The sequence below is a fragment of the Macadamia integrifolia genome, chromosome 12, assembly GCF_013358625.1.
Source record: "Macadamia integrifolia cultivar HAES 741 chromosome 12, SCU_Mint_v3, whole genome shotgun sequence".
NCBI lineage: Eukaryota > Viridiplantae > Streptophyta > Magnoliopsida > Proteales > Proteaceae > Macadamia > Macadamia integrifolia.
This window is the reverse complement of record NC_056568.1, coordinates 16320576-16346058: the sequence shown is the minus strand read 5'-3', so window position 1 is coordinate 16346058 and position 25483 is coordinate 16320576. Positions and strand designations below refer to the sequence as shown.

Here is a 25483-nt window from a genome sequence, read left to right as displayed (position 1 = left end):
CTCGAACTTTTGCCCTCGCAAGCTCCGTCATCAAATCCTTTAACAGGATCCTTTGTTCCTTCCGTTGGAAAGGCTCTGATTCCTCTAAATTCCATAGACCCCTAAGCTAGGCAAAGGTCTGCCTCCCCAAAGATGAAGGCAGTCTTGGGATCAGAAGAATCAAAGATAACAACTCCATTGGTATTCTGAATCCCATTTGGAAGATTGCATCCAAGCACAAAAGTATTTGGGTTGATTGGATCTATTCGGGTCTGCTCAAGACAAATTCCTTATGGATTGCCCCTTCTACCTATGATGCTTCCTAGATCTCGCGTAAGATCCTTGCCCTTCAGCCCATTGCTCTCCCTACCATCTCCTCCATCATTGGTAATGACCAATTTATCTCCCTTTGGAATGATCCCTAGCACCCTACTAGCATTCTCTCTCTCTCCTCATTTCTCTTAGAGTCATTTACTCTCCCGGCATCCCAGCCAATGCCTCTCTTTCCTCTATTCTCTCTCCTTCAGGTTGGTCCCCTCCCTCCTCCTCCCCCCTTATTGACATTTGGTCCTCCCTTCCCCCTCTCCCCTGGCCATTGAGGTTGTGAAGATAAATGTAATTGGCTCCCCTCCTCGAATGGCTCCTTCTCATCTGCTTCTGCTTAGTCTTTCATCCGCCCCCTTCCCCCGATTGTTCCATGGCATAAGGTTGTTTTGTTCAAAGGCCATATATCCCCACCATGGTTTCACCCTAAACTGCCTGCCCACACAATCATTTTTAATCCACCACCACATCCCTCTCAACACTACTTGCTCCCTTTGCTTGAATGGCTCGGAGGACATTCCTCACCTCTTCTTTGCTTACCCTTTCTCTTCTCTCATCTGGAAGGTTGTTTTGTCCAATTGCTGGTGGACCAGAAGATATATCCTCCCTTTTGATAGGGAATGGAACTGGATTGACACGACATTCTCTGGCCCTTCCATCTGTGACACCATAGGTAAACTGGCTTTTATTGCTACCATCAACCACCTCTGGATAGAGCCAGCCTATTCAGAACACCTATAGAAATTCCCACATCCTTGCTTTTAGGAACCTTCAGGTTGACTTTACCCATCCAAATTGATGGCTTTTTGGATTCTAGGTGTTGGCCCCCTTTCCCCCCTGATTGCTAGCCTTTTGGGAGCTTCGCTTTTGGTTGTTAGTGAGCTAGGTTTTGTTTTGCTCTTGTTGGCCGTGGCCTTCCCCCCCCCCCCTTTTTCCCTTGTATTTTCTTACCTCTCTTGGTAATGAATTTATTCATCCAAAAGAAAAAAAAAGGTGGCCAAGAAGCAACTTCAAGTGCAATTGATTTTTACCAAGGATCAGCTTGTCGACATATTGACCAAGGGCCTCCCAAAGGCACAGTTTGAGTTTCATCGAGACATGATGCACATTCGAAGCCTTGAATCCCAACATTGATGGGGCATATTGAGCAAATGAATTATGAGAATCACATTTTGTACATGTTCCACATTGTTGTTTTATGGTTATCCTTGTTGGCAACCTGACCACGTGGCTGGGATAATGTGGCCAGTTTAGGTGACGTGGTTGGAAATGATGACATTGCTGTCCAATGTCACCGATGAGATAACATAGTCACATTGTGTGCATAGAGTGGTTTGATTCATCCATGGTATGTGGTGCGGGTTTCTAGGTCAAAATTGATAAAATTGGTCTATTTACGCTCGAGGGCATTTTCGACACTGAAAATGACATTTTTAGAAGACCGTTTTTTCATGAAAAAGATAAATTGTGGTTATCTAGTCCAGTGCATCTGATGTCGCCGCATTCGATAGCGTATAAAGAAGTTATAGTATTTGTGATAGTTGAGGGCAATTTCGGTATTGAAGATGATTTTTTTGAAAAAAATTCTGCATGTAACAATACAACAAAAAATTCGATCTTTCCAATGGTTTTGATTTTATCTAGTTCAGACTCTGTATGAAAAATATGTGTCATTAGAAAGATCTAGGGGCATTTTGGTCATTTTATATGGCTAAGTCAGGTGATCGGGTCTTCTTGAAAGTTGTAGAGCGTCCAGTCATGGTTCCGATGCACATCGTTTCATCTCGATCGAAAATTGTATGAGAAAGTTATATGTGTTTCTGTGAAGCCGATTTGGAAATCCTAATCGAAAATCCCAGTTTGCTCTCGGTGTAGGGAGGATTTTTCAGAATTTATTTATGAAATTTTAAAGGCTTTTGTATAGTTTTAATATCTTGAAGGTCTAAACTGTTAAATGGTTTTTGGCACTAGAAATATGAAAGTAGGGGCTCATTTGTAATAAACAAACTTTGAGGGATGCAATATGGACGGTCCAAATTCGACCACGTATGGTCGATACTCGTCCGAAAGTTCCTGAATATTGGTGTGGATCTAACATTAGAGATGCCTGCACGAAGGGCTCCATTGGTGTTGTGCATTGGTTATGATAGTTTGGTGCTACACTGCAGCATATAAGCTACTGAGTATCGCACATGCATCAGCACAAGAGCTGAGACACCAATCTGTTCGATCTGGGTTGTCTAGATCTTAGAGATCCAAATCTTATGGCTGAGAAGTGCCTCTCCTTTATGGAATAAAGCCGACTGCATACCATACAATGCGTTACGCTAGCCAATTCGTGATCGACAATGCGTCTGACGATGTCAGCGCCTATATCATGCTGACATTATCTTTGACTTTGTGAGATTCAAATCCTATGGTTTAGATCTATTGTCCGTTAGTTTAATTGGACGGCTCATATTAAGAGATCTTTTAGATGAGATCTATAGTCAAATCTGCACCTCTGTTGTGTGCCCCACTGGCGTAGCCTACGCTAACCTCTGAAGATTCCATTTTGAGTGGTCTGGTTGACCCAACTTCAAATGGCCATAACTTTCTAACCCTAACTCCAAATGAGTCCATCCAAGTTGCTATCTCTTCATTTTTTCGAGCTCTACACTATGGAAGGAAAAAAAAATGAGTTTTGAGTCAAGTAATACTACGTTTTTAGCAAGTAAAGCTTCCCCCTCTTTGTTGGTTCTTGAATGAACATGAATACTTGATGATAATTGTTCTTAAGCCATTGAAGGAGATAAAAGAGGTGGTTGAGGTGTGTTAATGATACATTAACTCAAAGGAAAAGAGGAAGAGAAGAAAGTAATGATGGGTTTGCTTATTGTTACTTTGAAAAGCAAGAAGCCAAGGAAAGAGAAGGTGTGAGCAGTGCAAGTTCCCAGTCATCCTAGGCAATTGATTATGAGATTTCCTAACCTTTGATTTACATTATATGTATGTATGTACATTAGGGTTAGTTGTGGATGAATTATATACATGCTAGGTTAGTTATGGATGAACTGCAAGCATGTTAGCTAGTTGTGGATGTATATGCTAGGTAGAGCTTAACTGTAGGGCATTGATATATGCCCCAATTTATTGCATTCTTTATTGAGTGCTTAGTGGATGCTAAGCACTGGGGAGTGGGTGCTCTCGTGTAGTGGGTGCTACACATTGTACCAGCATTGCTAGTGCCATCTCAGCTTCGACTTGAGAAAATTGGGTGTGGGTGCTCACGACTGTGGGTGCTGTCAAAAGTAGTGTATTGAGTAGGTACGAAGCCTTTACGGGCACTACTCCAGAGACGTAGGCAAATTGCCGAACCTCGTAAAAACCTTGTCTTGTGGGTGTGATTATTGTTTGCATTATATATTGAAGTGCATGAAATGCCAAATGGGTGTGCACACTTGGAAGTGCCTATGAGAGGCTGAGTGTGCATACGACTGTGCAAACAAGGATATGTACAGGTACAAGTGTATCAGGGTTTGCCGTGTTACATATTGGATAGTTTTTGGGGATCGAAAGTAAACTCACTGATTCACCCCCCTTTCAGTGACTACCGGGTTACAACACACATGACTTAGACTGCATGAGTCATACCTTCCAATTATAAAAAGGAAGATTGAAGAAGAAGATGGAGGAGATCTTAGGGGACTTGTGGCAATCGACAGAGTAATCGAGGGGGATGGTGAAGTGATGGTCTCACAACCAGCTCCAGGAATACTAATAACTTACTTTATGCTCGAGCACCTCTTACCTCCTCTACTTTGGTTCCCATCCACGATGTAAACTTCTCTCTCTGTCTCTTTGCTCCTTTCAGCCTCTCGAACCTTGCCCAAACAGAATGACCAAACACATCGATGGAATGATAAAGTAGTGGTAAAGTGGTAAATTTCACTTTACTTTTCTATTAGTTATTCCATTACCATGTGGGTCCCAGTTCCACAACAATCCCACCCCGGCCTTCGCGTTAAGGGCCCATTTGTTTTGATGGGGTGGGATTTAAGGGGTGGTAGAGTTGTACTTACTTTCCAAAAAACATGGAAAAGTGAAGTGTTTGATTATTTTGGGGTGGAAAAGTTCTAGACAACATCGGCTCTTGAGCTTTCCTGTCTGCTAACATGGCCTTCACCCCATCCCCTTTCAAAGTCCCATCAAATTGGTGGGACTTTGTGGGGTGGGAAACATTGCAATGGCTCGCAATGGAAGGAACCCAACTTTTGTCGTTTACTATGGCTGCTACTGTTAATGAGAAGTCACACCACCATTTCCAGCGCCTTCTGTTATCGGTCATCCCGTCTCTCTCTACTACAACCCCTCTCCATCTCCTCACCCATTTCCTTCCTTTCTCTGAAAATCATGCTTTAAAACCTTATGCACTATTCGAACAATTGGACCATTGTCTTCTGTGATAGTCACCTCCTCACAAATAACAATTTGGATCCTGTAACTCTAAAAATCTGATACCAATCCATCCGTTCATGAATCATTCTCATAGTAAAATGGTTCCTGATTATCAAACACTGTATCAACAGCTTTGTCGGTGATTGGATCCTCCTCTATGGAAGGCAAGATCTTCTTCTTTTTCCAACCCTTGTTCTTTCACTTCCGACTATTCAGCTTATCTCTAGGAGAGAGAAGATCTCCATCGTCCAACTTTCTCCCACCATATCTCAATTCCATGGATTGAGAGAGCTCATAACAATAGAGTGAATGAATTGGAGAATAATGCAGAAACGGATAAGAAACGACCCTTTCAAAGTCCTGCCACCATGCTCTCTGTTCTGCAATAGGAATTTTGGTTTGTGGGGAAAGAGTATGAATCTCTCTCTCTCTCTCTCTCTCTCTCTCTCCTCCCAACAACGTTTTCTCCTCCCAAGCAGCAACAATCATGCTATTTGAAAACGATTCCAACCTCATTGAGATTTCGTCACTGTTCTCTGTTTTTGGATGGATTAGGGAATAAACCATGAATGAGACGAGGTTCTACTCCTTTCAAGATGATTTTACAATGAGCAAGCCAACCAAACACTGTTGGGTGGGAAAGATTAACTTTCCCTCATCTCTATTTTTTTTGTCTTTCACCCCACTAATATGTGGTCCCACACTCACAACATTCTCATTTCCACCCCAAACTCCTTCATAAACAAATGGGGCTATTCCGCAGATTTCCCTTCTCATCGAAAAAACACTTAGAGGCACCATTTGACAACATTCCTGCTGTTTCTGTCTCTAGAAACAGCAAAAACGGCTTTTCACATTTTCGAAAATAAAAACGGATTTTTTGATGTTTGATAAGTCTGTTTCTCAAAATTTTTTTTGCACACATAATGCCATTAAAAACCTCAATAGTATCATCAGATGCCCAAATGGGATAAAGGGTTCGGTTATCTCTTTTTAGTTTTAAATAGTTCAGAGATTTATTGGGCACAACAACTTTTTTTTTTCTCTCAAATTTGTTTATAGAAATGACGAAACAAGTCGGACTTGTTTCATCAAAGTCGTTTATATAATTGTAAATAGATATAAATTTTGATTTATGTTTTAGAAACGAGTGAAACAGAATAACTTTATCAAACATTGTTTTAGATTGTTTCTCTGTTTTTGGGAATAAGAAAACGTAGAAAGGGAAGAAACGGAATATTATCAAATGTGTAGTGATTGCTGAAGTTCAAGGGTTACCCCTCGCCAAAAAAGAGAAAAAAAGAAAGAAAAGAAAATAATAATAATTATAATAATAATAATAATAAGAGGGTTACGCCTACGAGTCCTTGCCCGAAACTGCGCACCGGTATCGTGGGGAACCTACCCCTAAACATTTAAACCTGATAGATCCCGCAGATTTCCCATCTCACAGAAAACAGTCTTAAGAGAGTTGGCCTGTTAGTCGAATTACTGTCGCTCGAAGTTCAAACAACCCTAAAATGGAGGAACCACAGAACGGGAGGGAGGGTTCGTCCATGGCGGAGAACGAGGAAGAACCAATGGTTGGTCCTGGTCCCGCCCCTCAGTCTCGTCCCAAGCGCCCTCTGCAATTCGAGCAGGCATATCTCGATGCGCTCCCGTCCGCTAACATGTATGTTGTTCGATTTTAGTCTGTTCTAGTCTTGATTCTTTAAAGTAATAAGAACTGTGACAAAAATAAGATTTGAAGCCAGGGATATCTATGGATGGAAGGATAGTGTTCCATGGTATCTTCATTTATAGTGTCAGATTTTTCGTTCCAGTAAGCTAACTAAATGACATGTTTTTATCTTCCTTTTCTGAAGTTAGAATCTGAAACTACTTGCCGGTTCATGTCATAAAAAATTCAAGTTTTATAGTCGGAGAAAAACTTGGAGCTCGTTTCTTTTATTTTGATTATTGGTTAGAACTTAGTTTTTATTTTTTTTTCAATAAAAAACTTAACCCCAATTTGAGCCATTGAAGTAATCGATGAATTGGTAGTGGGGTTTTTAATGTTTTTTGAGGGGCCAACGTAAAAGAGAGACCAGTTCATCTGCTCCCTCTAATATGTGTCTTTTTAATAAACCTCCTGACACTGTCCGCTATAGGAAAGCTTTGGAAAGATATATTTTGGTATTTATGCTGGTGCAGGTAATGCGCTTGCTCAGCCGCTTGACCAGTGGATTACATTATTCTCTTAACAATATACTTTAGGATGCTTTTACATCCCAAGCAAGTAGAGGCAGTTTAGGAAGACTTTACATAAGATGGCCATAGAAGTAAGTGCTCATGTTAGTGAATGGATTAAATAAGAAATCTCGAGGCTTTTGGATTTTCTCCACAGTTATGTTTTTGATCATCCATTGAGACTTTTGAGTTTTATAGTTTATATCCAATATGGTAATCGAATAAGATTTAAGTCGGTTGGTACCTGCATAGAATTAGCTTGGTCAAGCCTTTACCTGACCAACTGCCTAACACTATGCAGGAACATCTTTTAGCTTAGTGTGTATGTAATAATGAATGAATGGAGGAGGCAAACACTGAACTTGGTTTAGAATAAGGTTGGAAATAGCATTTACAGAACATCGATCAAAATTAGTAAGAACATTTAAATATGTAGTAGCCTAATCCCTCACGCAACATCCATTTCATTTTATAAATAAGGTAGTTTCCTGCCCAATACAATGTAACCCATGACCTATATTTATGGACCTATAAAAGGGTAGTAAAACAAATACTAGAAAAGCTAAGGGATGGGTCACTGTAGTTTTAAACAAATTCATGTCAACTCGACTTTATGTATAGTTCCAGCACAAGTATTCATGCCAGAAAAAGCCCAAATCCAAGTCTAATAGGTTAAATAAGTAGTCTAATAGGTTATCTGAGTCATGGGCTAGGATTTATTATTATTATTATTATTAATAATATTTTTTTATTTTTATTTTTTCCATTGCAATGGGCCTATTTTGAAAGCACATATACGAGAGAGAAATGGCCCATACAAATTTAACTAGTTAGTTGTATCTAGTCCTCTAAAGTTGTGAAGTCGTGGGGATATCAATGGGTTCTTTGGGACGTCAATAAGTTAGTTTCATTGTTAGTCATGAAAGACCTTGAAAATGTAAGGTTCATTAAATATCTTGAAAAGAGTCCTAATGTAAGTCTTTGGTAAATGTACAAGCCACCAAGTCTAGGAGGAAGTGCAATGAGGATCTTACATGTTAGCATTTAAGAAAAAGTAAACAATTTTGAATGAAAATTGGTTTATACCATTCTTTGTGAGGGATAGAATTCCCAGTGAGATGCTATGGTGGTGATTGCTGGTGAGATACTAGCCTAGGCTTGGGGTGAGGCTCTTCAAGTCATAAATTTCTGCTTTTATTTTATTTCCTTTATTCTGTCCATGCGATATCAATTAATTTTGAAGTTGTTCAGTTATCTATCATTTATCTAAAAGTTAGTTGAAGATATTTGATGTAGATAAGTCACTTGGGCTTATTTTATTGCAAATAAGCCTTGGGTTGTGTTATGTATATGTTGGGTCTTTGATCCCATGGGTTTTCGTTAAAATGTGCCACTTTAATAGGCCTAAAATATGGGTAGAAGGTAGGAAAATGGGATTTTATTCATTAGTTTAATTAGTTGCTATTTAATTTAATAAAGGCCCATTAGGCCATTAGTTGGTTATAAAGTCCTATATGGACTATTAGTTAGTTAGTCCTACTCCATGTTGGAGTCATAAAGTCAAGTCCTAGTCCTATTTTGAGTTCCTAGTTGTAGTAGGAGTGTCTAATCCTATTGGGAAACTAACTCCTAGTTGTAGTAGGAGTGTCTAGTCCTATTAGGAAACTAGCTTCTAGTATTAGTATGATTGTAAATTTCCCATCTATAAATAGAGAGGCATATGTACCATTATGGAATAGATTTGAATGAAAGAAAGTTTGCATTTATGAAAGAAAGTTTGCAACTAAATGCTTAAAGCAGCTGAGATAGCTGTGGGTGAGAAGCCTAGGCTGAGATAGCCACTTCCTTTATTCTTTTTCACCCTTCTCAATCCCCCATCTATTTTATTCTTATTTTTTTATTTTATTTGCTATAACATTCAAGAGATATAATTCAGATTCTGATAAAAGTCTGCAGAAATCAGAACCGATCAGCAATCCTAGTGGGAATAGAGAGAGATCGATCTCTCTTTCTCTCTTCTGTACTCTGTTCAGCTAGGTCTTCAATCAGGATATTCCAGGCCTCATAAGGGTCCCACGATCCTTACCTAGTCACTGTTGGAAGCATTCAGCTGCTGTTCTTGAAGGTTCTTATCAGTTTTCTCTCCTAGGTCAGAAAATCATGAAAACTTGTAACTTCACAACCAGCTGTCAGAATCCTCTCAACTTTGGGGGTTTTTGTACCCTCCCTAGGGACTATCTACGCCCAAGAGTGCAACTCAATCGGACTCCTATAGCATTGGCCGCACCTCTCTCTCTCCAACTCTATAACAGGATTTTCTCTCTCCTATCGGGTTAGGTTCTGGGCTAATTTTGCTCCTATATGGGTATTGTATCCTTGGGGATTTATTTGATGGTATTATTTCTTTGTTTCTTACTCCTATTTGTATTGTGTGGGGTTATAAACTGCGGAGTTAGTTACTTGTAATCTACTCCTGCATTAATATTCCCTGTTGTACATCATCTCTTGTTCAAATATGAAGTTTCTCTCACATTTGATCAATTTTGGGTGTTGAGATCCTTTAATCTTGGACTGGTTCCGAAACTTATTACCAGGTTAGACCAGCCTCTATTACTATTACTTCATTAATGCCTTAGCTTGTCTAACTTTATATGCATGGGGATAAAAGTTACATTCTAAACTCATCTTAGAACGCACACTACTGAGCATTCTATGTTGCTTGTTTATGTGTGAGAATAGAAGTCCCAAATGTCTCAGTGATGCCGAAAGCTCCAAATTACTGATAATCTACAAATTACCAATGATCCCCACTGTGAACATGCGTCTATGTGTACAAGAGCATAATGATATGGTGTAAATTATTCTACCGCATAGGGATTGAATGAGAGTTTTGTTGCTTATACGTTATTTTTTCATGTAATTTAATCTTTTTTTCTTTTATATTATAATGCTATAACTATGTTGATCTGACTTGATGCAAAACTTCAAAATGTTAAAGTTACATGTATGCATGGGTTCTTACCTATCGAAGCACATGAAGGGGGGCAATTTAAAGAGAGGTGGGGCCACGCATTATGATGGGGATTATAGAGAGAGTAGGATCCACTAAATAGGAAGATGTAAATGAAGTTCCCAAGGGGAAAAAAATTGTACATGGATTGGGATCCTATATATTCTGTCAGGGATCTTCAAAATCTTGGGTTGACAAGCCTCGCTCTGCCCCTGGATTCTCCTCTATTATATATACCAGGTGATGCCTAAAAGCTCCGACACACAAGGTAGGACGGGGTGGGAAGGAAGCAGCCCTAGCCTCTGTCCGGCCCATAATTCTGCTGGCATCTCGCATTCATGCTCCTGTTTGACTGCCGCTCGGGAATGTAGTTGTAGATACATTAGACTTAGTGGGTCGTTGGCTTCACCTGTTTTCTCCTTCTACAACGTGCTGTTGTCGTCGCCATATTTATTCCATATGTCGCTTAGTCATCTCTGCCTCGCTGCAGGTCAGCCCCTCAGAGCGTAGAATAGAAAATAAAAAGATTGGGTTATATGTTTTGAAAAAACTGCTTACTTCTCTGATTCTGCAATGTGATCTGAACTCTGTTACTTAGTGGGTTGGAAAGAAGTCTATAAACCTAGAACAAAGGGGTGGGGCTTAAAGGAGGCAAATATGTGAACAATGCTCAACTTCCTAAGTGAGTAAGTGGTTCTGGTGGTTGGCTGAAGAACTGGGAAGCATTTGGAGGTCATTCATTGTGGCTAAGTGTGCAATGCAGAATAGCTGGAAACTCAGTTGGTTAACTCCTCTCTTGGCACAATCTTTGCAGGGGTATTATGAATCATCAAGACTCTTTTGTTCGGGTATTACCATTAAGGTGAGCAATGAAAACTCAACTTCCTTCTGTTGTGGTTTTTGATGTGGTGACAATCCCTCGATCAGGTTTTTCCCAATATACACTCCATTGCATCTGATAAGCATGATTGTGAGGCTGATCATATTGTATGGCAGCTAGCGACAGGATTTGGGCTTCTACAATTACTAGGAACTTAAATCATTGGGAAATGGGCCAAAGTAGAGCCTTGTTGGAGCTTCTTGGAAGCTGTACTGCTTATGCAAAAGAGAATGATAAGAGAGTATTGAAATGGGAATCAAGAGGTACCTTCTTGGTGAATATCTTAGCTGGCTGTTTTGATTTAGAAACCAGAATCTAAGTGACTTTCCAGTGGATTTGATATATATGTGCCAAAGGATGTACGGCCATGATTCCCCCCCCCCCCCGGGACCACTTATAGAGACGATATCCTCATTGTTTATCATCTGATTTCACTAGGTCATGGGCTAGCAAGCGATTATGTAAGGTGATCCAACTAAGTAAACAACACCAAATAATAACAAACTCCAAATGAAAACCAGATCCGAGTTACAGATCAATGATCCAAAGAAAAATCACAAAAATCTGGAAATAGGGCTGAACCGAGATAAATTTAGGAACTACACAAAGAAGGATCTAATGGACCAACACACTTGGTCGAGGGTGGCTTAGAATCAGTTCAAGATGTCCTCCAAATATGATACAAAGAAGGTCTGTAGAAGAGCAGTAAAACAGCAAGCAAAACCCAGGCAGGATTAGGGTTGGAACCGAATGGGAGAAAGCTTGCTGCGGTGTCACCTGGCCCCCGAAGGCCCTCCAAGCTTGATTGAGTCTCTCTTTTATGGGGTAGAACAAGCTCGCAAAAGGCCTAGCTGGTTGGCCAACAAATTTGGGAGTTTTAGTGGTCGACCAAGAAAAGGAAACTTTGCAAAAGCTGAGATCGAAGTCTGATTTTGGGGCGGACCTTCTATCTCTCACAGAAGATGGTATTAAGAGCTTCAATGGAATGCAATTCAATTGGCTCTCCAAACAATTTCTCACAAGTTAGAACAAAGAGAAAACAAGTCAAGTTGGGATAGATGTGGGTTGGATGGACTTTCTCAGTCCTGGGTCTCTCACACACAGCTATTTCAGCTGTTGAAGCATCCTTTCCCAGGGATCAAAGAGCAACAATGGCTGTAAATTCAATAATTCATTGAGTCTTAATTGTTACAGCAACACCCCTTTATATAATAGAGGGCAGGGACTCACAACTTGGAAATAAACCCAAGAGGAAACAACTTGAAACTATAAACTAGCTGTCTTAAGCAATGAATTTACTAAGAACTACTAACTTGTTCACTAAGAAAATAACGGAGGACAATAGAAGTTCCTTCTAGAAGACTAACTCTCACTCCAACTTGTACTTTGACTGGTCAAACCACAAGAGACAAAAGGGCAGCAGTAAGGGAGCTCGCAGGAGAGAAAAAGAGGAAACTATTGATGATTGCTGTTGGCTGGATCGATGGCTGCATGGGAGGTTTCTAGAAGGCACCAACTGGGGACAAAATTACTGCAGAAAAATAACATAGAATAGCTGGTTTGATGGCCCTTCTATAGGGACCAGAACTGGGCAAAATTGGGCCAGTGTTGGGCTGGCTTGATCAGCCTAAAGCTGGGCTGGTGCTGGCTGCTTTCTTCATTGTTCAATAATGTAATCATGCACGTGTCTACATCAAGTGATGTAGATCAAAGTATGATGGAGAAGAGATTAGAATAAAATTTCCAAGGAAAGAAAAAAAGAAAATTTACTGTTCACGTGAACAGTGCTGGGGCCCCATATGGACTGCTTGAGCCAGGTTCTTCTAAAAGGAGTTTGATGCAGATATGCACCCATGGAGTGGTCCATACCCATCCGGGTGTCCAGATAGATGACCCGGATCCATTTTAGAGTTTTTGGTCTAGTAGGAATTTCGTAGTTATTTTATTAAGGAGAATAATATCTTTACTTTATTTTATTTTGTTTATTTTAGGAAGTTAAGTACGTAGGAATTAGAGTCGGTTTAGAGCTTGTTTCCTTTTATAAATTGCTTCCTAGTTTAGGTTAGCTTCTATTTTCGTTGAGTTTCTATTTTTATGTCTTTTATTTTTCTTTTAAATTGGTTGTAACCAATAGACAAATCAGATTCAAAGAATAAATTGAGATTAGTTTTAGTGAAGAGCTTGCGGGCTAGTGCGTGTGCATTTCTTCCTCCCCCCGTAGTGTGAATCTTCTCCCTCCTTTGCAACTCTGAGACCCATCTCAAGGATTTCTTCCGTACCCCTACCGGCTCTCTATCAACTTGGTATCAGAGCTGAAGGATCCATCCTTCCCCACCATTTCCTTTTTTCCCGGTTCCCCTTCCCCATCATTAATCTGCCGGACAGTCCAGCAGTGGAAAAAAAAAAAAAAAAAAAATTCACCGCAACCCTCCATTCCCCCCAAACCCCATTGGTTCCAACCGAAACTCCAACCTCACCCCTCTGACTTTTCAAGCAAACCCATCTCCTGCAGTTACTCCATTCCACCCCTTTGAAAAAAAAAAAAAAAGGGTCGAACCAGAACCCAACCACCCCTTTTTCCCTCCTCATTGCCTTAGTCGAAAACCCTCCTTGCTCTAGGGTTCCACAAACAAAAAAAAGGAAGAGAAGAAGAGAAGCGAGAGTATGAGATACCAGGTCCATACCTATGCTTGCTTGCTCCCTTGACGCCTCTGTTGAAGCCGTCGGCTCTAGTCGGATCTCCATTAAAGTCGCCATCCTCTCCTTGATTTGCGCCGCTGATTGGAAGTCGAACTCTATTTTTATTGCTGGTAGAAGACAACTCCAAGTCTCCAACGTCTTTCACCCCAGTCCCTAACATAAGTGTCCTTTTAAGTTTAACCCCCATTTCCCATAATTACCCACACCCTTGCATGTTGGTTATTTTGTCCTAATTTTTTTCCTTCTTCCAAAACTGCCCCTTAATGTAGGCTAGGGTAGGTGAACTAACCAAGTTTCAACTGCAGGAACTTTTAATCAAAGAACAACCATGAATAGCCCAACAGCAGCACAATATATCAGAATAGAAGGACCAGATTGGATAAACCAGTAAGCTATCGATGTCAGTGGTTAGGTATTCTCAGATCAAATTAGTAATCTGATGAGTAAGGCTTAATAGGGATTGACACAAGTCTCAAACAGTCCACCCAACATGAACAAAACCATGGTAGATGATAGAAATCAGAATAGACCAAAACATATGGCTGGTTAGGTCTTGGCAGGTTCTGAAAATTTGTAACAGAATCTACAATTTTCTAGGTAGAATTGAGAGAAGAAGTGATTTAAATACCTGTTTACTTAAGTCAAATCTGTGACACCTTGGATGGTTGATAGATGAAAAAGAAGACACTTGAAGGAGAAGAACCTCTCGGGCTTCACACCGCAGAGAGTCAATTGGATCAAACACCAATTCCATCAGCCTTGATCAAACACAAGACAACTCTACATGAATAAGACAATAGCAACTGCCATTAATTTGTTTTATCAAAATCATTCTTCCTTTAGGAGCCTCCTCCTCTTTATTTATAATGTTGATAGGGGAGGGAATTACAAAATAGAAAGTTCCTAAAAAAGGAAACCAAATATTCTCCTAATACAATAGTTACTAAAAACTGAAATAAGAAATTAGTTGAAAAAGGAAACTAACTACTAATGACTTGATTCAACTAATAACTTGACTCCTAAGGAAACAAATATAATTCAAATCAAACCCAACTAAAAATGGAAACTAATGAAAAAGGAAACAAACTAGTAATCCCGTATGTAACCTTAAAGCCCCTCTTTTAGGCCTGTAAAAGTGGCCTATTAGGCTATTACACTCAAAACACATGGAATCAATGGCCCAACATGTATGGAACCCAACCCTAGGCTTATTCCTAATAAAACAAGCCTATTTTGGTGCCTCAAACTCTATCCTCTGCTTATCCTTTACCACTTTTCTCTTATTTCCCCCTTCATGTCTTTAGCTATAGCCTTGGCAATTTGACTAGGCACTTCTCCGCATTTAGCCACATCTGAGGAATTTCTAACAAGATGTTGCTTAAGTCTTATGGCCCCACCACCCATAAACCTCTTATGACAGTAGTTGCATTTTATATGCCTTGTATCGCCATCAATCGGCTCACCGTGTTTCTATGCAATCTTTCTACTATCACGACTATGATCTTGTCTCCCACCTCCTCTCCCTCTTCTCTCGCCTTCCTCATCACCTTCTCTAGCCATTTTATGTCACCCTGATGTTGATGCATAGAAAAAAAAGTGTCATTATCAACTTACAAGTATATGGTATCAGCTTATATTTTATTCTTACATAAAATTATTTTTTAATCAGTTTTAGAAAATATTTTAATGACATAATACAACAAAATCAAAGATGTTATAACATGACAAGTATATAGTACGCTGCAAAACACTTTAGTATTAATCTCCTATTATTCTTTTGTTTTTAAAATCAAAACAGAAAATTTTCCCTATTTTTAAAATTAATTTTCAATTATTAATCTATTTTTCATATTTTTCGAAAATTAAAATAAATAATTATTGGTTGGAAAAAAATTTCACTCCGATGGAGTCGTAGAACAGCCATTGGTGACTAACATATATATAGTTGACGACCATCAAAGCAATATTTATCATAGAAAATAATAATTTATATTAATGGAAAACGAATTTTTAAACCAGAAAAATAAAAAAAAAAATTTTATGTACCAAAATTTTCTTGTGACTTTGTGAGGTCATAGATCGCCTCTAATGTAACATATAAAAAATCTACAAGCATCCAACAAGTATTTATGTACTATTTAAAAAAAAATGGTTTCAGAGAAAGAACTTTACCTTCCTTAGACTTTGAATGTATAGATCTTCTTGTAGGAGTTCAATAGAAGTCAAAGAGTGTGATGATGTGGCTAATTAGAGGATGGAAGGAGTGTTTTCCCTTCAAAATAGCCTCCTTGGACTGAAATCACTGAGATAGCTGAGACAAAGTTGAAATTTCGACTGTCTCGACGAAATGGCATTTTTATAACACATGGAGTGTACCATTTCGGCGAGATACAGAAACGGTACCGAAATTTCGACTGAAACATTGCATACATCTCATTTGGTATATAATTTCGTTTCGGTTAAACAAAAAAAAGACCGAAAATCCAAAATTTCGCCGAGATTTTGAACCATGCAACCAGGTAAGTGTAGCTGTATCTACATCAGACCGCCTTGGTTTTCCTAGGTACCATGACAACAATGAAGAGGTTGCTGTATTTTTCATTATGACATTTATGGGATAAATTTTACATTTTTACTTACATAGTTTCCTTTTCTTTTCTCCTTTAGTTACATTTGTTGCTTTTTGGTTGGCCCATGGAATCACGTGCTGAGAAATGCCAGTATGTGTGTTGGCAAGCCCTTTGATCAGTGTCTGGGTATTTAATAACCAAGCGGCCCCTAGGCGATAAGGCGGTTCAGCCTGGACCGGCGCCTTGCCTTGGCACCTTGTTGGTGTCACCTTACATTTTTCCATTGCCTTGGTTGCTTTGTCGCCTTGATAACTATGGTTCTTACATGGCTTACTAAACTTGCTTATTCTCAGCTTTAGAGTCCTTATAATCCCTAAAAAAAGTCTTTAACACTTTCCAATTTTTTCCTACATCAGCATGCTTCTTACGCCACACTTAATTTTCCTCTTTATTTTATGATTTATTCTCCTTCACCCTATGGGTAAGGTTCTCTCTTAGTATCAGAGTAAGACAGTTTGACATATGGTAGTAAGGTTGTTACATAATTGTCAAATAATTAAGTTGATGCTGATTATTTTATTTGCTATTGTTGGATAGGTATGAGAAAAGTTACATGCATCGTGATGTGGTCACGCATGTTGCTGTATCGGTAGCAGATTTTCTCATTACAGGAAGTGCGGATGGTAAGATACAATTTTTTGTACCCATTTTAAGGGCATTACAAATTCCTGTCACTTCTATTTTCTTGGAAGTCTTGGAATTAACATGTGTGCTTTTTCATTGATATTGCTATAATTTTATAGTGATTAGTAGGCTGGCATACCTGTTAAAGCAGTTAATTCCTATATACAACTCAGCTAAACTGTATCCCTCCCAAAATGAAGTCAGCTAATGCATTCCTACATCTCAATAAAAATCAAAATTTACACCTATAGGTGGACATCTCGATTCCTACTGGACGTAGGAATTGACACGGTGATAGGGGTTGTAATGCCTGTGATGCCCCAGTAACTCTTCATTGTGTAATACTAATAAGCGCAATTCCTGGCAGCTTGGTCTCTCACAATCGAAACTGAGGTTAGGTCATTCTTGTTTCTCTGAATCTTTGTTTTTTTCTTTCACATTGTTGTAGAGTAAATCTTATTTGGATGCAACTAGCATATGATGTCCCATGGGCAGTCGGGAACTTAAGTGTCCTTTTGGGGCACATTTATTGCTTTTATTTATTATATGAAGCTAAGAGGGTTTTTTTTGGGTGATGTTTCTTTGGTACAGTTCTTATATGATACAGGCATCCTGGAATGCTAGCTAATTTCTTTATTGGACACCTTGAAGAGATTCTCATAGAGATGGTCTTTTTGGCATGTGGCTTCCATTTAATATTTGTTAAATTTAGACTGAATGGAGTGGCAGTTGTCTATTTATATCTGAGCTCTTCTTTACGAAGATGTTGTTTGGAATTTTATGAGAGATGAACATTTGGGAGAATGGTACCTGGCTTGTGGGAACCTGTAATTGACGTCCAGGTCCCTAGGAATTTACCTCTCATATTTGGTTAGAAAGTACTTCATGTCTGCCGAAGATGAGTTATGAGATGGTTGGATTGAAAATGGGATTGGGTAATTGTGAGAGAAAGTGCTTTTATTTGAGGATGAGAATAGAATTGAAAAACGTGAGGTTTGCTGAAGATTAATAGTGTTCTAATTATATTATATAAAAGAAAAGTCTGTGTACAATGGGAAGAAATTACTAGGGTGGTCTGTCTGAAAGATACACCAATTGGCCGTTATTTTGAATTCTGTAATGATAGGGTTTTCCTGTCCCAACTTGTTGAAGGCTAGAGGGCGATTAGGCACTGATCGGTAATGATTCTGTTCTCAATTCGTTGATTCTGGTCAGAAGTGATTATTTTATTTTTTTTTAATATTTTATTATTATTATTATTATTTTTTTGATTTGGTGATTTTTGAGATAAAAATCACCGATGTGATTTTGAAATTGACTCAAAACAGAATCAACAATTGGTAACGAACTAAAAAAAAATCACTTCCGAACCTTTATCCTACTAATTACGAAATTGCCATTTCATGTTTGAGACATCATTTTAAAATCAAAATGAATATTAATAAAAAAATAAAAAAATGAACTATAAAATATGAAAAAAGCAATAAAATGAACTATAAAATATAAAAAAAAAAACTAATAATTTAAACAAAAAATATGGGCCCAATGCTACCAAATCTTTGTTCTCATATCCTAAAAGTGTTAACGCAGGTCTTCATAATTAAAATTACATTGTAATCATTTGACACAAATGTGATATATAACATGTTAGAAGGAATACCCATATGGCATTGCTAATGAAGGTTGTGAGGCCATAATAATGATATAGTAGAGTTTGATCGACTTCAACAACACGCCGCACATGTTGGGGACCACCAAATGTTTCATTTCCCTTTTGATGCGAATATATTTCTTGATCTATCTTCTTTTCATGCATATCAATCCACATGAAGGACTACCGAATGTTTTGTCCCATCCATGATTTGGATTCTGAGTAGTGTAGGATTTCCTCCTCACCATCTGGCCTTTCCCACATTGACACATGGGGGTTCAATATCATTCATTGGAACATATCTATGGAATGTGAACTCATTTATTGAAAATATGGTACAAAAAAGGGTAACTGTTAAAATGCTGATAACCCAAATATTCATGCCCTCAAATAAACTCCCTTAGTTTTGCCAAGAAAGTCGACATAATGTTTTTCTCTCAAGTTGTTGCATTCCCCCACGTACAACCAGATGATTTGCTATAATTATCCTCAAATCATGCATTTTCCTTGCACTTGCACGAGGGTTTACTAGGTTCTACCACAAAACTGTGAGCTGCTTGAGTTGCAGTCGACTCTGCTTCCTGGTCTTCATCTAAAGCATCAGAAGCACATAAATGAGCAAACTTGGCATCTTTCTCGTGCTCATCTTTAATAAAATTATAAATTGCAAAAAAACATGCAATCATTATGTAGCTCTGTATCTTGAGTGGGTATGGAGGCATTAATCTTAAAATTCCAAAGCAAGTCTTCAAACCCCCAAAGCTCATTCGATTAGATTTCTTAGGTATGGATGTCTATGGTTGAACGACTCTTTTGGTGTTCTAGCTTGCCTTCCCCTGTAGTCTCATAGATGATATTTTTCTTCCTTAAAATGTATTAGATATCCTCGTTGAGTTGGATATCCACTGTCTACAACATAATACTTTCCTATAATATAAGACGTGCAATGGATATAAGGGTAAAGAAATATTATATATGTAGACTGATATACCTGGAGGGGGGGGGGTGAGGTAATTGCAGTAACGGTTGACGAAGTACTTTATATAAGATACTTTACAATTGTTAGCTCTTCTCTTCCAACCTGGATACACAAATGAACTTCATATTGAAGGAGCATGCGCATATGACATTTTGTTTGGTTATGCCCTTCCTACCTTTATAAGGAATTTGTTTTCCTGATGCAGATTAATCACCAAAAAAGGTTTATTTTATTAGGAATAAGCCTAGGGTTGGGTTCCATACATGTTGGGCCTTTGATTCCATGTGTTTTGAGTGTAATAGACCACTTTTATAGGTCTAAAAAGGGTGCTCTAAGATTGAGTACGGGAATACTAGTTAGTTTCCTTTTTAGTTGGGTTTGATTTGAGTTATATTTGTTTCCTTAGGAGTCAAGTTATTAATTGAGTCAAATCATTAGTAGTTTTCCTTTTTCAACTAGTTTCTAGTTTCAGTTTTTAGTAACTAATGTATTAGGAGAATATTTGGTTTCCTTTTTGAGGAACCTTCTATTTTGTAATTCCATCCCCCATTAACATTATAAATAAAGAAGAGGAGGCTCCTAAAATCCTAGAATGATTTTGATAATTAAAAAAAAAGCTCCATGCTGCTGCCATTGGGTTTTCCCATGGCTGAACCTTGTGTTTGATCAAGGATAGGGTTGGTGTGTGATCCGACGACTCTTTGCGGCGTGAAGTCCAAGAGGCCCTCCCCTTCTACTGTTCTTCTCAATTTATTTCAGTCCTATTCTCAAGGATTAAGGCTGCTGCAACCAGGTAAGTGTTCTTTCTGTTTTCTGCCCAGAAAACTCTGCAAAACAGAGTATCCGCTCCTGCTGGCAGATTTTTGATCAATTGTTCCTCCCTATACCAGAGGTTTGATCCACATATTGGCTGATTCTGCTCAGCCATTGAAGAGAGATTTAGAATCTCCTTTTTTTTGTCTTCAAGTGGACTGAAACTGCTATTTCCTGAAGCCGATATTTCTGTTAGTGTTGCTGCTGATTCCTGGACTGCAGATTGTGTATTCTGTTATTCAAATCTGTTAATGGTCTTATTTTATCTCTGGTATAATGCTAAGGGCTGCTGCTATACTATTTGTTCTCTGTGTTACTGTTCTAGAGACCGATAGTAATTCTGGACTGTGTTTCAAGTCTCATTTTCTGCTACCTATTTGAGACTGGTTTGGTTGTTTTTTAGTCTAAAAGTTCCTGCAGAGTTGGGTGTCCAATCTAGTCCTACATTAAGTGGTATCAGAGCATGACTGAGAACAACACCCCCACCCTAGCCTCTATTATGGAGATGCTACAAAATATGAGGGCTGAACAGGAAGCTAAGTTGAATTAATTGAAGACTGAGTTGAAGACTGAATTGAAGACTTAGTAGGGACTTCGTTAAAAGATGGTGGTTTGATATTCCTATCCTAGCTCCAAGAATTCTTTTAAAACTATCCTAAAGAACCGATTGAAAGTATCACTGGATTGTTGAAACCCTTCGGCTCGTTTCCTTTGCCCACCTTTGGCCTGGATGATTTGGAGGAATGTGGCCAATTGTTTATCAACTTTGATATATCTACTGTCTTCCAGTCATCCCCGACTCTTCATTAGATTGCATAAGTTGATAAAAACATGTCGTTGCATCCTAAATTCATCATAACAACTATCTGAGTGGCCACGCAAAATCACTGCCATCTAGTCAGCACTAGTGAATCTGCTATCTCTACACAGCTCTCTGTCGTAGATTGTGTCTATAAAATACTGTATTATAACCTTTTCCATTAAACACCAATCATTCTCCTCTTCCTCACTTGAAGAGTTTTGACCATTAGTACTCATTTGGACATTGTTAGACATGACTATTACATATACTCCATCATCCATCAATGAAACTAAAATAATCAACATCCATTTCCTATGATTGACATTTGACATTAAACTTCAAAATAAGTTTACATCCATAACTTGTAAAAGCAAATCATCCATCTAGTAGGAAATATACTATCATCATTAGACATTCCAAACCATTTATGATCATTAGCCATTGTGTTAAGAAATTAAACACATCTAACATACAAACCAAGATTGTTCACAACATCATCAGATTTTACTTAACATGGAAAAAAATTGTTCATAACATCATCCAAACCATTATTGTTTTCTTACTTCATTGAGAAAAAAAATATTGTTTTCCAACCAAGCGCATCACTTTAAATTCTCTATCAGCTACACCCTCTTCTCCTCTGGTACTGTAGCAAAACCCTACCTCCACGCTTGGTCCTTGCTTATAACATTGACAACCTTCGGTCTGGAGGATTTACTCTCTAGCATGATGACACATGAATTGACAGTCTAATCTGAATTCCTAGATGCAGGAGTTGGAGAACAAAAAGGATGTGAACCTCTCCATTTGAGCACGAGACACATCACACAGTCCTAATGGCCCCAACAAGATCTGAAGTCTTGCTCCTCTTCCTAATGGATTGGGGGTCCTATTAAATATATGGGTGTTAGTATCTCCTTCCACATTAGCATCATTGAAATCAGGCAAATCCCCAGGTAAATGAGTAGGTGGGAATGTGGGATAGCATCACCATTTGATGTAGTCATCCAATTCTTCATTGACAACATGATCCTCGTTGTTGCTGACTCCTTACCAATTAGCATAGAAATCCCAAAGTAAACTCTGCAACTTTGGCCACTGTGGTAGGCCATATCTCTTAAATTTTGCCCATGTTGGGTTTCCCTGAAAATAATTTAAGGTGGATGATATTAGAAAAAATATTACCTTATTTCAGGAAAACCCAACTGTTAAATTAACAGATGATATATGATTAAGGTAAAGTACCCTGATGTGCCTTCTCAAACACCATCATCCTCCCCTGTACGAGTCCTTGTCACATCATTCTAGCCGAACCCAGATGTTTCCAATAGCTTTTTAAAACTTGAGTAATCATTTCTATGTTTGTTCATTTTATTTCTAAGCTGTAAAGTTTTAAAGGGTCGACCTAGTTTAGCTTGAAGGCGGGTCAATATGTTATTCCATCCTGTCTTGTTGAAAGAGCTATTTGTCTTGTTTTCCTTTCTTACTTCATCCAACATGATAGTCACAAATGCATTGAATTCAGCCTTAGTCCACTTTGCAGACTCCTTGTGTTGTGGACTAGGATGCCATTTGAGAATTCCAAGTAGTTGCAACTAATAACACCTTTACAATATACCAACCAATCAAAAAAGTGTACATGATAAAATATGACGGGAGATTCTAAGTAAGTGTGAGTTCAGATATTGATGCAGATGAAACAAAAAGAGATGGTTCTTATTCATTAGTTCTTTTGTTCATCTATATTTCTAAGATATGATGCAAAGAAGACAACCAAATAAGTCCCTCTTTACTAAATTTGGAAATCTGAGTCAGATGCAATTAAGTCACAACCCTACTGAGAACCTCAATCTTTAAAATTGTATAATGTCTGCCAATTCTTATAATAACTTAAGTATAATAAATTTAAACTCTAAAGCCAACTACAGAAGGAGGGTGATCAACTTTATCAATCCACCCGATAGAATACATTTGTAGGTAATCTGTGCAGTATACAGGTACAAAAATACCCTTATACTGGAGGGTATAACAATATAAGATAGCTCTATTGAGACATGTTGAATCCACCCAAAAGTAAGGTTCAAAATATCGGGTTTCAACCCTTGGGGAGACCGAAATTTTGGTCAAATTCTGGAAAATTTCTAGGAAACCATGGAAAATTTCCCCGTTTGGTGGAAACTTTGGTTTTGATCCCAAAAATGTGTTTTTTTTTTCTTGATTTTTTGTATACTTTCTATTTTAGACATTTCTAACCCATTCACATAATTAGTTTCATGGAAAAAACACCTAAAGTCATACTTGTGGTGTTGACCAAAGTTTGCTAGTGTACGTTGCTTTGTTGACTGAAATTATACTACATAAGTACATATATAAGTTACTAACTAAAAATGTAAAATAAATGATTAAAAGTTTAAAACAAACGAAACTTAATTTAAAGGATCCAAAATAAATAATAATATTGTATAATTGTGAGTTATTTCTCAAGTCTCGAGTCTCAACACTCAACAGTCAACAGTTAATTCTAAGTAGAGTGTCAAGGCGGTTCCAGTCCACGAGCTCCGTACCACTGTAGATTTCGTAAACACTCCTCTGAATGCACCACATATGAGTCCCATGATATGTTTTGGGTCCAATTATTTTGGTAGTCTGTCATTGCCCATCTATAAGATGCATCATTAACATCAGCGAGGTATCCCAGCCTAGGGAATGGCTCAGTCACAGTGATAGGATGTGGATGTGACACGGAAGTCCGAACTGTTGGAATTGGAATAAGTTCGGCAGCGGATCACGAATCTTGGCGATCTTCTCTATCTAATGAATGGAAAGTCCGCTTTGAAATCGTTCGCCTTGCACCCACCCCCACAAAAGATGACCCACCACCTGAACTATCCTTCTATCCAAATGAAGTAGAAGATCCACCATACTGTCCATACCCACCACCATAACCAAATGAACTGGTGCTCTCGAAGGATGATCCGTTGGCATATACACCATACGAAGGATGGTCCAAGCTCCCTTCCTTAGGTGGATTTGCTATGAATTTGTAAGATTCAAGCTTAGAATGAAGATATGGTGGCACAAGGGCAAAATCTTGAGTGTTTTCACAGCTTCCCCACTTCATAGAGAAGAAATATGGGGAGTGGGTCGAAATTTTGAAATAAGAAAGCTTGGTTTCCCATTTATTATAAAAGCTAGTGCAACCCAAAGGGTCGAACCCATTGGTCCCCTTGAAATTTCTCACATTTCCACCGAAATGTGAGAATTTTGGTCGATATCTATCGAAACCAGTGACTTTTAGAAGTCACATGCCATTTGGTATCGAAGTCCCGGGATACCGTTGAAATGTGGGAAATTTCGACGGTATCGGTCAAAACCTTGAACCATGCCCTAAAGTACTATTTGAATTTGGCTCAATTAAGTTGAAATCAGCCATACCCTGATTTAGAAAAATCAATATATTGATCACTGCATAAGCTCATGTTTCTTTATAAATATTGTCATTGATGTAGGATAGTATTCACCTCTATGTATTAAAGAAAAGCATGACTCCAGATTTCAAATGCATGCTTCAGTTTGATCCAATCAAAATTGCTGATTGACTAAACTCAGGATGTGTGGTGCATGCATATACATAAACAGCTGTTCGAGATATTTAATCATCAATGCCAGATGGAACAGTGATACAAATAGAGGAACATTTTGTCATGCACTTCAATGAATACTACTTGGAAACTTCAAAGTACTGCTAATTCATTGTACATCCTTTATAGCTAACATGCAATTGTTTGTGATAGTACATCAATACATCCTTCTAGCGTGCTACGGTTGAAAATTACACATAGGAGCGAATCTGATTCATTGGTCATCGTGGCTAAAAAATCAAGAGTATCATTGGAAACTTCACAAAAGTTTACCCTCAATAAGATTTTTCATCGCAAATGGACAAATTGATAAAATATTTTGGTTCTTCAACAAATAAAGGATGCCTCATTCACATCTAATAGAAATGAAATAAAATACACTTCAAAAAATAATGGAATACAGATAACAAGCACTGATGTGTTAATTTGAAAGGAAATCGGGTCATGTATTAGTGAAATTTGAAGCACCAGGAGTTTTAACTTTAAAAATTACTCATACAATACCTGCAATCTGAATCCCAATTTCAAAATCCCTAAATCAGAATCCCCTAGTTAGAAGCAAAAATTGCTCGGTGGGTGTGGGACCTGTGTGTTGGGCAAGTACAGGCAATGATTGTTGCTCAATGCACCTTTGATCCAGTTTCATGAACCAACAGAGAAGCAAACCCTCATATACCTCAACAGTAGCAGGAACTTCCAACAACTTTCATAACTCCACAACCTAGGGTTCCAACACTCAAATGTCAAGGAATGAGAAGTGAAGACGAAGATAGCCAAGAATGAG

At 38.4% G+C, this 25483-nt stretch overlaps 1 protein-coding gene across 1 annotated transcript in view; it reads left to right on the top strand.

The window, feature by feature from the left end:
• Nucleotides 1-6127: 6127 nt before the first annotated feature.
• LOC122058242 (peptidyl-prolyl cis-trans isomerase CYP71) overlaps nt 6128-25483 on the top strand; it is a 34408-nt gene continuing 15052 nt past the window's right edge. Inside the window, exons 1-2 of the mRNA XM_042620840.1 lie at nt 6128-6412; nt 16727-16812. Coding sequence (XP_042476774.1) covers nt 6261-6412; nt 16727-16812 — 238 coding nt within the window. The 5' untranslated portion in view covers nt 6128-6260. The remainder of the gene's footprint in view (nt 6413-16726; nt 16813-25483) is intronic.